Source organism: Sinocyclocheilus grahami, unplaced genomic scaffold (genome assembly GCF_001515645.1).
Source record: "Sinocyclocheilus grahami isolate Dianchi unplaced genomic scaffold, SAMN03320097.WGS_v1.1 scaffold64.1, whole genome shotgun sequence".
NCBI lineage: Eukaryota > Metazoa > Chordata > Actinopteri > Cypriniformes > Cyprinidae > Sinocyclocheilus > Sinocyclocheilus grahami.
Genome location: NW_015505243.1, coordinates 354,586 through 368,570, shown reverse-complemented (window position 1 = coordinate 368,570; position 13,985 = coordinate 354,586). Strand labels below are relative to the sequence as shown.

The following is a 13,985-nucleotide window of genomic DNA, read 5'->3' as shown; positions in this document are numbered from 1 at the left end:
ACTTATTCATATTTACCTATTTATATTTTTCTTTCTTTTCATTTTTATTCATTTTTTACTTTATTTTCATTATCTTTCTTTCATTTATGTTTTTCAATTGTATTTACATATTCACTTTACTTTCATTTATTTTAATGTTTACCTGTAGTATTTTCATTATTTATTTATTTATTTATTTATTTTTAACACTTTTCCGACAAAGTCAAGGAATATATTTATGTGTGTTCCCATTTTTGCAATCTATGCTGTTTCAAAGCAGATTTACAATAATTGAAATAACCGTCACTCATGCTGCATACTAACGGTATGTTAGTATTCCATTCCACATATAGCCATACGCCAATTACACATGGTGATTCCAGCATTGTCGATCTCCAATCTTCTCTCCTCCAGCTGTGACGTCTGGCATCTCTGCAAACACATCAGGCTTTCACAGTTACAGCTGTAGCACCCAGTCGACGTACCCCAACACCTTCCCCAGCAGCACCCTGCCCTCCTACCCATCCAGCCCTCGCTGCACCGCCACCAAGAGGAGACAAAGGAGAAGAGACCACAAGAGCTCCTGTGAGTGCATTCATATAAAGATTTATGTCTCATCTCTGCCTTTCGGCTTACGTCCAGTTTAGTATAGCTATCTCTCATTTAATATGACTGTTTCTGACATGTAGACAAAAAGAAAAAATATTTATATGAAAATAATAATGTTATATACAGTATAATAATATAATACGGATATTCCAGCAGTCTTTAACCATGTTTTTGTAGAGTAAAATATCTGAGTGATTTTCAACTCAAACATTTCCAAATATAACATTTGCTTTAAAATTATAAAATAAATTATGAATTTCAATTAATTTAATTCATAAATAAATGAGCTAAGACAGCTAAGACTTTCTTTAAAAACAAAAGTTTCTCCAGTTGCCCCCAGAACTGGTAACACCTAAAAGCATCTCAAAGGCAAACACTACTTGGTGAGTCACCTATAGTATAATTTGTTTGTAATGAATCATTTGAAAAGTGAACAATTGTAATTATGGCCAGGTTGGGAAACACTAAAATATAATTTTTCCCCCCTGTATTAATATCCCTAACATATTATATTACTTGGGTGAAGAAGAGTTATTTGTTTATTATTATTATTATTATTAATATTGAAGATTTTATTTATTGAATAGTGTTTTTTAATCATAATTTTATTGCATAATGTAAAAGAAATTAAAATAATATACATTTTTAATATGAATAATAATGCTGAATGATATCCAGTATTATAAGAGCGACACAAAAGTAGCCAATATACTTTCTATATTAATGCCTCAAGTTGCTAGTCATGCAATATTACAATTAAAAACCATATTAAAATTGTAATAAACAATATTACATGGGAAGAACTGTTTGTTTGATTGTTAATCTACAGTATTTATCTATCATTATTAATTTATCTTCATCATTTCTTTGTGTATATTTAATGTTTTAATTGTTGAATAACGTCTTACAGTGTTGTTAAAGAATATAAAAAAGTAAAACACACAAAAAAGAAAAGGTTGGACATCAGTGTTTTTGTTTTTTAAAACCATGATTAAAGCAGCACTATGTAACTTTTTCTGTGTTCAAAATTTACAAAATGTATATAATGAGCGAGTACATCATGAATTCATCTTCCAAACCGCGTTTTTGTCTTATTCCGAATCACTACGGTACACTTATAATAAGTACTTATATTTGGACTATTGTAGCCTGGTCGGGTCGTCACCGCTGCGGAGTAACACATACCTGCGTGAATCGCCATAGACATAAACTTAGAGAAGTAGCTTCAGTTGGAATGTTCTTCCGCGGGATGTGTGCAGTTCTGTTTATTATTAACCGCTAGAGCGCCAAAAGTTACATAGTGCTGCTTTAAGGGTTTTAAGCTCCACTTTGCATTATTGTATGTCAAATAATGATTGAATTTGATTCCATATTAAACATATGAAACATTCTCTCTCAGTGTCTCTGGCGACGAGTACAGTGGGCGCCGGCGGTCAGGTGGTGCATATAGAAACCAGTGAGGTGCTTCTGAGAGGAGATCCTCTTTCTGGATTCGGCCTGCAGTTACAGGGGGGAGGGTTTGCTACAGAACCGCTGTCAGCGCCTGCCTGTGTTCGCTTTATAGAGCCTGACACACCTGCTGAAAGGTGAGAGGACGCCGCTGCGCCGAGCTGTCCAACTGTAGACGTGATGCATGCTGAAGCCATTGTCTAGTGCACTGAATCTCAACTTTTTGGCGTACCGGACCCCAGTCCAATTCAGAACCATCCTCAAGGACCCCCCAGAACAAAATTGACTCATCTATGTGTCATTTGTGTCTTTGTGAGGACCAAATGCAGTCAAGTATAATTCAAGTTAGTTGACTTGTCCAGTATTTGGCCATATCATCAGCTATATTGGATTTTTCTTTCATGGTAACATGTCATGTCAAAATATACAAAATTTATACAAAAATTAATACTTTATACGGACCCCCTGGCCTTACGTCAATGACCACTATGGTTGAGAAACACTGGTTTAGTGCATTTAGAGCCTGTGGAGAGATGTATGTACATGTGTGTACACACACACACACACACACGTCTGGTTTGCTATCCTTGTGGGGACTCTCCATATGCGTTATGGTTTTTCTACTGTACAGACCATATTTTCTATCGCCCTACACCAATGCTACACCTAAACCTACCCCTTACAGGAAACTTTTAGCATTTTTACGTTCTCAAAAAACTTGATTTTGTGTGATTTATTAGTTTGTTTACCCGTGGGGACCTCAATTTAGGTCCCCACCGTGACACGAGTCCCCCTGAGTCTGTGTGTATTCAGGTTTAAGTCCCCACCAGAACAGAAAAACAGGTACACACACACACACACGAGCCTTGCAGCATGAGAGAAAGCTGAGACGCTGATTTGGCCCAGTACCAAGATCACCTGTGACAGCTTGCTTCAGGATTTTAGACGTTTACTGCGCAGTTGCTATTATTCTGTTGACCTCTCAGTCCCATTTATCAAAATACAAACCAACAACCGGATATAAAACCAAACCACAGATATATTTTGAATCCGTTTTAATACAATATCAAGCAATGGATATTCTGATTTCAAATCAATTCTGTTCTTTTGAACTTTCTATTCATCAAAAAAATCCTAAAACAATGTATCATGGTTTTCACAAAAATATTAAGCCGCACAACTGTTTTCATAATTGATAGTAGTAATAGTAATGGTTGCTGAAAATTCAGCTTTGCATCATTGGAATAAATTACATTTTAAAATGTAATGAAATATAACCGTGATTTTAAATTGTAATAATGTAAAATTGTAATAAGTTGTAACAAATAAATGCAGACTTGTTGAGCATAAAAGAATGAAATCTTTTTTTCTTCCAAGGAACACTTTTTTTTTTTTTTTTATTACGATGATGATGATTATCTGTCATTCTATCTATCAATCATTCTGTTATCATCATCTTTATATTATTATTATTTCAGTTATTGTATAGTGTCTTATAAGGTTTTGCAGAATTAAAAACTTTTTAACTTTTTAACTTGCAATTTTTACTTTTCTACCTTTATTTTCTATTCTGTGGCGGAAACACAAATCGTAATTCTGAGTTTATATCTTTAATAAAAGTTTAGAATTGCTAGAAAAAGTCACAATTACCTTTTTTATTCTTTTCTCAAGTGGTGAAAATAGACTTCCATCAAAACTAACCTTTTAAACACTAGTGTACATTTGTTTCAATTAAAATGTAACAATCAGTGATAATATATTCTTTGTCTTGCGTTGCGTTATCTAGCATTTGTAACTATATGTGCGTATGAACGTGTCTGTGTTTATTTGAACATGTGCCGTGTATTCTTGCGTTCCAGGTGTGGGGTGTTACAAATTGGAGATAGAATTCTTTCCATTAATGGGATTCCCACTGAAGATGGAACACTGGAAGAGGCCAATCAGCTGCTCCGAGATGCAGCACTGGCCAATAAGGTCATACTGGAGGTGGAGTTTGATGTAGCAGGTACAAAATGTCATTTCAATCAAAGATCAGTGACTTGATTTTGAATGTGATCTGAACACACAATCACAGGTTTTTGATGTATATTGCTATGTGTGTATCTCACAGAATCAGTCATTCCCAGTAGTGGCACATTTCAGGTTAAGTTGCCCAAGAGACGTGGAGTGGAGCTGGGCATTACGATCAGTGGTGAGTGATGACGAAAAGAGACCGCTGTTGACCTAGAATAGTTTACAGATCAAATGCACCCAGCATTCAACGCTCTCAATATAATATCAAATTTGAGGTGTTATTGTGTTGCAAAATAAAGAAATACATTTACTACAAATAAATTCTAATTTGCAGTGAGCAAGAAGCCAGGAAAACCTTTGATCATCTCTGAGATACAGAGAGGCAGTATTGCACACAGGTAAACCATCAATACAACTCATTACAACTATTCATTTCTTTGACAAGAAAAACTAATAGATATTGATCTGAAATGGCCTTTTATAATAGAATAGGAACCCTGGAGCCAGGTGATTGTCTGCTGGCCGTTGATAATGTTCGGCTGGATAATTGTGGGATGGATGAGGCCATGATGGTCCTCCAGCAGGCCGAGGGGATGGTCAAACTGCGGATTCAGAAAGACGAAGACAACCTGGGTGAGTGTGTTTTTGTGTGTGTACTCTTTAAAAAAAAAATGCTGATTCTCATTTGTACTGGGGACATTTTAACTTGTGTATTTGTTTATTGCAGATGAATTAGAGTCGTCCGGTTCAGTCATATTCACAGTAGAGCTCAAGAGACACGGAGGTCCTCTTGGAATCACCATTTCAGGCACTGAAGAGCCCTTCAACCCCATCCTGATCTCCAGCCTGACCCGCAACGGCCTCGCACAAAGGTGCACACAAACACTCACCACCTCATCCAGTGTTTCATGCAGCAGTACATGAATAATACATACTCAAACCTGCATGTTTCATAACACACATCTTCTGACATCTTGAGCAGCAGGCTCACATGTGATATCTAGAGAACAGTGTGGAGACTGCAATGCAGTTAGTGTCACCTGACTTTTACATGAGATTTTATCTGTAAAGGACTGGCGCTCTTCATATCGGTGACCGTGTTTTGGCCATCAATAACATGAGTCTCAAGGGAAAACCTCTGAGCGAGGCCATCCACCTTCTGCAGACCGCCGGAGACACGGTTACGCTCAAGATCAAGAAGCGATCTGAACGTAAGTGTCAGAATTTAGACCTGTGTGAGTGTTCTGGAGAAGTGCATGCAAACATTTCCGATATGTAATTTAAAGCATTTTTATAAATAATGCATCAGTGCTTGTCCTCCTGACCCACGTCTGTCTTTCCAGCACTTTTGGAGTCAGAAAGGGGCAGCCCGTCCAGGACAGCTTCGTGCGCCAGTGACATGGAAGACGATCGCTCAGATTCTCTCGGGCGAGGGAAATACTCTGAACTTCACCGCCTGACCACACCGCCCAGTCTGGATTCAGCCATGGACTCGTGGGATAGTTCGGCCTTATATGGCCGAAGTCAAGGTACAGAAGATGATGACAAACGTAATTGAATGTTAACATGGGCTGAAACTTAAGGTCAGCGAGGGTTAATTAACTCAGTTGGACATTAATCAAGTGGGCGAGAGGGTTCAGAAAAGATGACTGTGCCTTGATTGTGATTTGTCCTAAGAGTTTTCTTTTATTGAGGTCAGTGAAGGAGCCTTGGGAAATTAAAGAGATAGTCAGGGTTGCCAGGTCCCAGAAAAATGTTAAACCAAAAACTGACCCAAACCTGCCAAAAAAGAATGAAAACTAGCTAATTTGTCCCCGCATCCAGTCACAGTTTACAGCTGCAGAATTCACATAAAATAAAATATTTTTAATTTATTCTATTTTTTATCATTATTATTATTATTATTATTTGGATAATTTTAGCTAAACAAGTTTATACGTAGTTTGTGCTTATCTAAATATTCTGTATTTTATATATCATATATATGGAATAAAATTAGATAGATAGATAGATAGATAGATGCTCTTAATTATTTTACTCTTTCTTTGATTGTAATTGTCTTTTATATTTTTTGAAGCACTTTGCATAATCAATTGTTTATAATGCGAGAGAGAAATTATTTTAGCTATTTTTGTCTTTAAATGCATACTGTTCTTTTACTTCCCCAATTCCTTTAAAAATCTTTTGTCTTCATACACGAAAATAAAATCCTGTCTGATATTTTTAATGACCTTTTGCCAGCCGACGTACATTATAAAAGTATCCAAAAATCCACATCCCACTGTTGTGTAATTTTTTGTCTTTGATGGCATTTTTTAAAATATCCTAATTGGCAACACTGAAGATGATTCACCCAAAAATGAAATCTAATTGATCCATACCTGTATAACTTCCAAAAGGACCATAAAAGATCCATAAATACAGGACACTATATTCCTTATAGTCGTTATTTCTGGAAAATCTTCCCCTTCATCATAGCTCTCAAATCTAACTCATGTTTGACCATAATCAAACCTAAACCTTTATTTTCAGGTGTCTATATTCATAGGGCGTCTGATTTCACTCTTCATCCCAATGACTGGAGACAGACCAATCACAGGAGCCCGCTGATCTCCAGAAGACACGACCACCGGCCTACAATGTATGATGGGAGGCTGGGCGAGGAGGACTGGACATACTACAGAAGATGATGACAAACGTAATTGAATGTTAACATGGGCTGAAACTTAAGGTCAGCGAGGGTTAATTAACTCAGTTGGACATTAATCAAGTGGGCGAGAGGGTTCAGAAAAGATGACTGTGCCTTGATTGTGATTTGTCCTAAGAGTTTTCTTTTATTGAGGTCAGTGAAGGAGCCTTGGGAAATTAAAGAGATAGTCAGGGTTGCCAGGTCCCAGAAAAATGTTAAACCAAAAACTGACCCAAACCTGCCAAAAAAGAATGAAAACTAGCTAATTTGTCCCCGCATCCAGTCACAGTTTACAGCTGCAGAATTCACATAAAATAAAATATTTTTAATTTATTCTATTTTTTATCATTATTATTATTATTATTATTTGGATAATTTTAGCTAAACAAGTTTATACGTAGTTTGTGCTTATCTAAATATTCTGTATTTTATATATCATATATATGGAATAAAATTAGATAGATAGATAGATAGATAGATGCTCTTAATTATTTTACTCTTTCTTTGATTGTAATTGTCTTTTATATTTTTTGAAGCACTTTGCATAATCAATTGTTTATAATGCGAGAGAGAAATTATTTTAGCTATTTTTGTCTTTAAATGCATACTGTTCTTTTACTTCCCCAATTCCTTTAAAAATCTTTTGTCTTCATACACGAAAATAAAATCCTGTCTGATATTTTTAATGACCTTTTGCCAGCCGACGTACATTATAACTGTATCCAAAAATTTGTCTTTGATGGCATTTTTTAAAATATCCTAATTGGCAACACTGAAGATGATTCACCCAAAAATGAAATCTAATTGATCCATACCTGTATAACTTCCAAAAGGACCATAAAAGATCCATAAATACAGGACACTATATTCCTTATAGTCGTTATTTCTGGAAAATCTTCCCCTTCATCATAGCTCTCAAATCTAACTCATGTTTGAGCATAATCAAACCTAAACCTTTATTTTCAGGTGTCTATATTCATAGGGCGTCTGATTTCACTCTTCATCCCAATGACTGGAGACAGACCAATCACAGGAGCCCGCTGATCTCCAGAAGACACGACCACCGGCCTACAATGTATGATGGGAGGCTGGGCGAGGAGGACTGGACATACTCTGGGTGAGAGTTTAGGGACACAGCTTGATTCTATTGGTACAGTACTTCATCTTTATTATCTTAGAGATACTAGTCAGGAACTAGGAGGTTAAAGAAGCATAACAGCTGATTTCTTTATGAGAAGGACACTTGTGCATAAGAACGTTTCTTGCTTGTTTTATAGTTTTGGTTGCTAACACAAAATCATGTGGCTGTTATTCTTTCTCGTGGTTTGTCGATTATTATTTTCCATGTATGTGCACTTAAGAATGAAACATACAGGTGAATCATAAAGAACATGTCCAGGTCATAATTCAAAGACACATTATTTGAATTGTAACACATTCATACATCACAGTTTAATCATTTGTATTACAAACTACTTTTACTTTATTCAAAATATATTTTATTTCTATTCTTTTGATTTTGGAGTGAACTGTAACCTGAACATGTTGTCATGCACTGTCTGTAAAATACTGACAATTTTACAAGATTATGATTTTTGGTCTTTTTTTTATCATAGCAAATTATGTACTCTTCCGTTCAAAAATTTGGGGTCAGTAAGATTTTAAAAATATGTTATGATCACCAAGTCTGCATTTATTTAATCAAAAATTGAGTAAAAATATTGAACTGTTATTGCAATTGTTACAATACATTTAAAAAAAAGTAATTTATTCCTGTGATCAAAGCTGAATTTTCAGCATAATTTCTCCAGTGTCACATGATCCTTCAGAAATCATTCTAATAAACTGATTTGCTGCTCAAGAAACATTTCATATTATTGTCAGTGTTGAAAACTGTTGTGCTGCTTCATATTTTTATGGAAATCGATACATTCTTTGATGAATATAAAGTCCAAAAGAACAGCATTTATTTGAAATAGAAATCTTTTGAAACATTGTGAATGACTTTACTGGCACTTTTGATCAATTTAATGCATGTTTGCATAATAAAAGTAAAAATAAAAAAATGAATACTTAAATACTTTTTGACCCCAAACTTTTGGGTGTATGGTAAATGTATATTTATATGTATATAAACTTATTTAAATGAAGTCTTAAACATTACAAAACTGAAGTAACTAAAAGTGACAACAGCAAGTACTAAATTTTTTTTACTTAAATGGAAATTTATGTAAGCGATTAATGTACCGTAATACAGGTATACATTTTTTTTTACAGTATGAGATTCACACATATTTGTTAAATTAGACAATTTGATGGTGATTATATGTAATTTTGATGATCCAGTGGAAAGTTAATGGCCTTTCTTTGTAAATCCTTTATGGCATACGCTTTTTCTGTTGCAGTTTTAGTTTCTGTGGCTAAACGCTTGTTCAAGATGCACACAGTCTACATACAAAACTAGCCTGTTTGCTTCCACAGTCTCTGTATGCTCCTACTCTTCTCTTCTCTATTTTTTCTCAGGTTTTCTGTCTCTCGTCTGCCTTACTAATCATCCGTGGGCCACTCCCTGTCATCTGCCCTTGTCTGCTTCTTTTTTTATCGCTCATTTTTATCATTTTATCTCCTGAATTAGTGCACGGCCTCTTCAGACACATCAGTGTGTGTTTCTCTTTCTCTAACCGCAGCTGAGAACAGTACACCGTGACTGTTCCAATCATGCCGTACAGTACAGTTTTATAAAGAGAGAGAGAGCTCCGTTTCCAATAGTACACCTGGCCTTACATTACCCAGGTTGCTTTGCATTGACACAGATCTGTCAGTCCCGCACGCTGTCACAGCCACAACAATACAGACGCTCAGGAGAACTATTGGTCACAAGCTCTTCAGGACCTGGAGACCTGCGGCCAATTGGAAATCCTGCGGAAACTTGAGGTGAATCGACTCTTTATCAACACTTTATATACAGTCTATGTGCTTTGATTGTTAAACCATTATGTTTTGGCTTTCTAGCCACTCCCAGTTTGTTACGTAGAGGTGGGCAACATGACCAAAATCTATACCATGATAGAAGTAATTCTCAACAAAAATCTTTACCATGACGTGATTTGAGCAAAATCTTTACCATGATATGATTTTTTTTTAACCAAAATATCTACCATGATAAGGATTTTTCGACCAAAATCTTTACCAAGATAATTTTTATTTTTTTTTACCAAAAGTAATCAGCATATTAGAATGATTTCTGAAGGATCATGTGCCACTGAAGACTGGAGTAATGATGCTGAAAATTCAGCTTTGCATCACAGGAATAAGTTATATTTTTTAATATATTAAACTAGAAAACATTTATTTTTAATTGTAATATTTCACAATATCACTGTATTTATACTGTTTTACTGTATTATTGATCAAATAAATGCAGCCTTGGGGAGCAGAAGGGCATAGAATAAGTCATTTTTTAACCAAAATTTTTACAACGATACAAGTAACCAAAATCAAAGAGTATTTAAATCTCTTAATAGAACAAGACCGACCGCAAACGTCATCATTCATGTTAGTCCCGCATGTCATTCCAAATGTGGTGCAGTTTGTATTGGAGTGTGTTATATTTTCTTTGTAGGCTACTATAATGTCAGGCAGCACGCTGAGTTTAGGAGAAGACAGCGAGAAGCAGAATGAAGGCAGGACCAAAGCTCTCGCATTGAGCCCAGAGAGGACCTCGGAGAACACCGCTGTACTGGAAGACATGAAGGACACCAGCCCATCAATGCCATTAGAGCTTCATAAGGTAATGTTCACTTTCCCAGCGGTTGAAATCACAACTTAATGCCTGTCAGATCTTCATTGTCTCCCTCTGTCTCAAGATCTGTATGCAAAAGGATGTTGACAGCAGGGATTTTGGGTTCAGCGTGTCTGACGGTCTGCTGGAAAAGGGTGTTTACGTGAACGTGATCCGTCCGGATGGGCCTGCTGACCAAGCTGGGTTACGCCCATATGACCGTGTTCTACAGGTGATGTATTCTACTGGCTGACCATTTCTTAAAGGGATAGTTCACCTCAAAATGGAAAATGTCACTATTTACTCACCCTCATGTCGTCTGTGTTCTAGAAGGTTGAACTGTTCCTTTTACCTTGACAGTTTTCTTAAGGGGGTATATATATATATATATATATATATATATATATATATATTTATTTATTTAAAGAAATTTAGCGTAGCGTTAGTTCTGGCAGGTCAAGTTTGTCAAGCTCGCATCAGCTGACTTTCAGCTGATCCCCATCTACCTATGGGAATACGACACCTATCTAAGCATTCATATATAAGGTCCCTCAGTATTATCAGCAGTTTTCGCATTGCTCAATAGATAATTACCCTCCTCCATCCCCAGCTCCTCCTCTGTCAGTCAGGATTCAGCCTTCTGATTCTCCTTTGAATCAGACTAATTCTAAAATGTGTACATAAAATTATTGAACTTTAACAATATCTGCAATACATTTATGTTGGTTCTGTTCTGTTTACCCTGGGGGGCTATTGTTGCTCTCATTCATGCTAGGCTGCATGGATGCGCATGGAGTTCTTGCCCAGAACAGAACCATACTGCCAATCCAAACTGTATGCTAATTGTCAATCATCTTTGACGATAGTGGTCCTGACAGAAATGAATACTTTTATTCAGCAAGGATGCATTAAATTGATCAAAAGTGACAAAGACTTTTGTAATGATACAAAAGATTTGCATTTTGTATCTATTCATCAAAAAAAAAAAAAAATGCATCACAGTTTGCACAAAAATGAAGCTGCTTTCAACATTTGATAAGAAATGTTTCATTAGCAGGAAATCAGCACATTAGAATGATTCTGAAGGATCATGTTACACTGAAGACTGGAGTAATGATGCTGAAAATTCAGCTCAAGTTCAATCTACTGATTTTGTTTCTGACTATTTTTAACAGGTCAATCACGCACGGACACGTGATTTTGACTGTTGTCTAGCTGTGCCGTTGATCACAGAGGCCGGAGAGCATCTGCAGCTGGTCATTAGCAGAAACCCTCTCGCTCAGGCACACGTTTGGCCACCTAAAAGTGACATCTTGATATGAATGTTTCAGGTGCATGTGACGCAGTTCGGTGATGTCATTTGCGTATCATAAGGCGCTTTATGTCTTTATGTCCTGATACAAACCACAAGTAAATTCAGATTTTAAGTGAAGTCCTTCAAAGGAGCTTGTTTTACGTCTAACTTTTAAAAGCAGATCCGTCTCTGTATATCGTTTACCCACAATCCTCTATTCTGTGCATAAACCCTTTTTCCTGGATGTTAAATATGTAGAATGCTATGAATAAGATGTACGTTTAATATTCTTGGGTTAGAAATGATCATTTCCTTTTTTAAAGAAAATAAAGGCTAAAAACCAGTGTGTATGTAACCCTGTCTGTGGTAAGGAAACAAGCTTAAACTGAAGACAGGTGCATGTTGGGATCTCTCGCTGTCGTTCCAGCACGTGTGCCTGTCAGGACGTGATGTGAACTTGACCATCAACCTCAACATCCCGATCCATTCTGGTACAGAACATCAAAGAGCAGGCATAGACGTTTCTGAACAGACTTTACACAACACATACCAAGATTGGAGATTTTTATTTTGTCTGAAAGATGCAATATGCATCTAGAATGGTGTCTGGCACAAAACCTTGGTTTTACAAGATTCTTTTTGTTTGTTTTTGTTTAATCAAGTTAGCTTACAGTACAGCAACATGTGAATGAAAAATCTGATCTTGAATTTCCGGTTTTCATCATATTACAGTACTTTCCAGCTGAGATTATATTAAGAAATGGACAAAGCCAATTGTTTACAAATATTGCACACTGCAAGTTGCATTTAGGCTGACAACTGATAAACGTTTAAATATAAAGTTCTGAATACATTCAGAAAAAATATAGGCAAAAGACCAATCACATCAGGTACAGTATAAAATGGTTAAATACAAAAAGGCAAATTTGAGATAAATGAAAATTCTACAAATGAGCAAACAATGAATAGTTAGCTCAAGATGGGTGGAAATAGGTCAGAGGGTTTAGCTAAATCTAGAAGGGTTCAGGGGTCAAAGGACAGGTCGGATGAACTGATGTGTACAAAGTCGCTGGGGTCAGAGGGGACTGTATTTATGGAGGCTGGATGGTCGAAGGTAAAGGACACAGAAGTATTATGAGGGGCAGTTCTTTGCTGTTAGTGATTAGCTTGAATATTTGGAAGTTTTAAGGCTAAAGAGACAATCTCGTACTTAGACATAAAGCCCAGGTTTCCTGCGTTCATTCTGAAAGCTGATGGTTTGGTGATTGTGAGCGAGTTTGGCTATGCTCAATCATGTGATATACCGTGGCTTCCAAACGTCTGAAATGCCTGGGAATCAAAATTGATTAGGATAAAAAAAAAAAATGATGCACTATATCTAGGTCACTAATCAAATGCAAGTGAATTAGTGATATTGATCATGTGACTCTTTGTACAGACAGTCCACTGATGCACAAGATGCTCATCAGGTTTTGTTCATGTCGGCTTTTTCCTCAAATTATTATGCTGATATATAATTCACAAAGAAAACGATCCGAAAAATGATTATACACAATTCATACAGAGCCTTGCACATAATATGTGGGAACATATTCCCTCGTTTTAGTTCAATCATTTTCACAAATTAAGAAATTGTTCCCACAACTTATTTATTCATTCCCTCATTTTAGTAAATTGAGTTCACGTTGTACTAACGGCACGCATTCCCTATTTTGATTGAATTAAAATGAGAGAACGGATTCATTTGTGGACATGATTTGACTAAAACAAGGGAACAAACTCTTAATTCATGGTCACATATTTTTGTCTGCATGTCATGCTCTTTAGCATTAATTTAAAACAACAACAAAAAGCATTGAATATAAAATAAAACATCTAAAAAATAGATTTTTATTCATTCTTAAATAATAGTCTTTTAAAAAAAGCTACGTGTACAATACCAAATGAATTAAAATATGATTGATACATTTACTTTCTTGAAGAAAAGTAGAAATTTGCTGACTTTTAACAGGTTTTTAATAAATTTATATAAGTGAGGAAGTTGAAAAGCTTGAATTAACTTTTCTTTAAAACAAAAACATTCAGGAAAGTTAATTAAAAAGAAAAAAATTATATATATATATATATATATATATATATATATATATATATATAGTGTGGATACAGAAAAT

General features: G+C 35.7%; 1 protein-coding gene across 1 annotated transcript in view; it reads left to right on the top strand.

Moving 5' to 3' along the window:
* The window catches only part of LOC107584908 (glutamate receptor-interacting protein 2-like), a 37,663-nt gene extending 25,486 nt beyond the window's left edge, over nt 1-12,177 (top strand). The window contains exons 11-25 of the mRNA XM_016271678.1: nt 394-564; nt 1,988-2,174; nt 3,897-4,042; nt 4,148-4,228; nt 4,385-4,448; nt 4,538-4,683; nt 4,778-4,922; nt 5,122-5,261; nt 5,394-5,579; nt 6,583-6,735; nt 7,706-7,856; nt 9,553-9,673; nt 10,362-10,529; nt 10,606-10,752; nt 11,696-12,177. Of these exons, the coding sequence (XP_016127164.1) occupies nt 394-564; nt 1,988-2,174; nt 3,897-4,042; nt 4,148-4,228; nt 4,385-4,448; nt 4,538-4,683; nt 4,778-4,922; nt 5,122-5,261; nt 5,394-5,579; nt 6,583-6,735; nt 7,706-7,856; nt 9,553-9,673; nt 10,362-10,529; nt 10,606-10,752; nt 11,696-11,842 (2,153 nt within the window). The 3' untranslated portion in view covers nt 11,843-12,177. The remainder of the gene's footprint in view (nt 1-393; nt 565-1,987; nt 2,175-3,896; nt 4,043-4,147; nt 4,229-4,384; nt 4,449-4,537; nt 4,684-4,777; nt 4,923-5,121; nt 5,262-5,393; nt 5,580-6,582; nt 6,736-7,705; nt 7,857-9,552; nt 9,674-10,361; nt 10,530-10,605; nt 10,753-11,695) is intronic.
* The last annotated feature ends 1,808 nt before the right edge of the window (nt 12,178-13,985 follow it).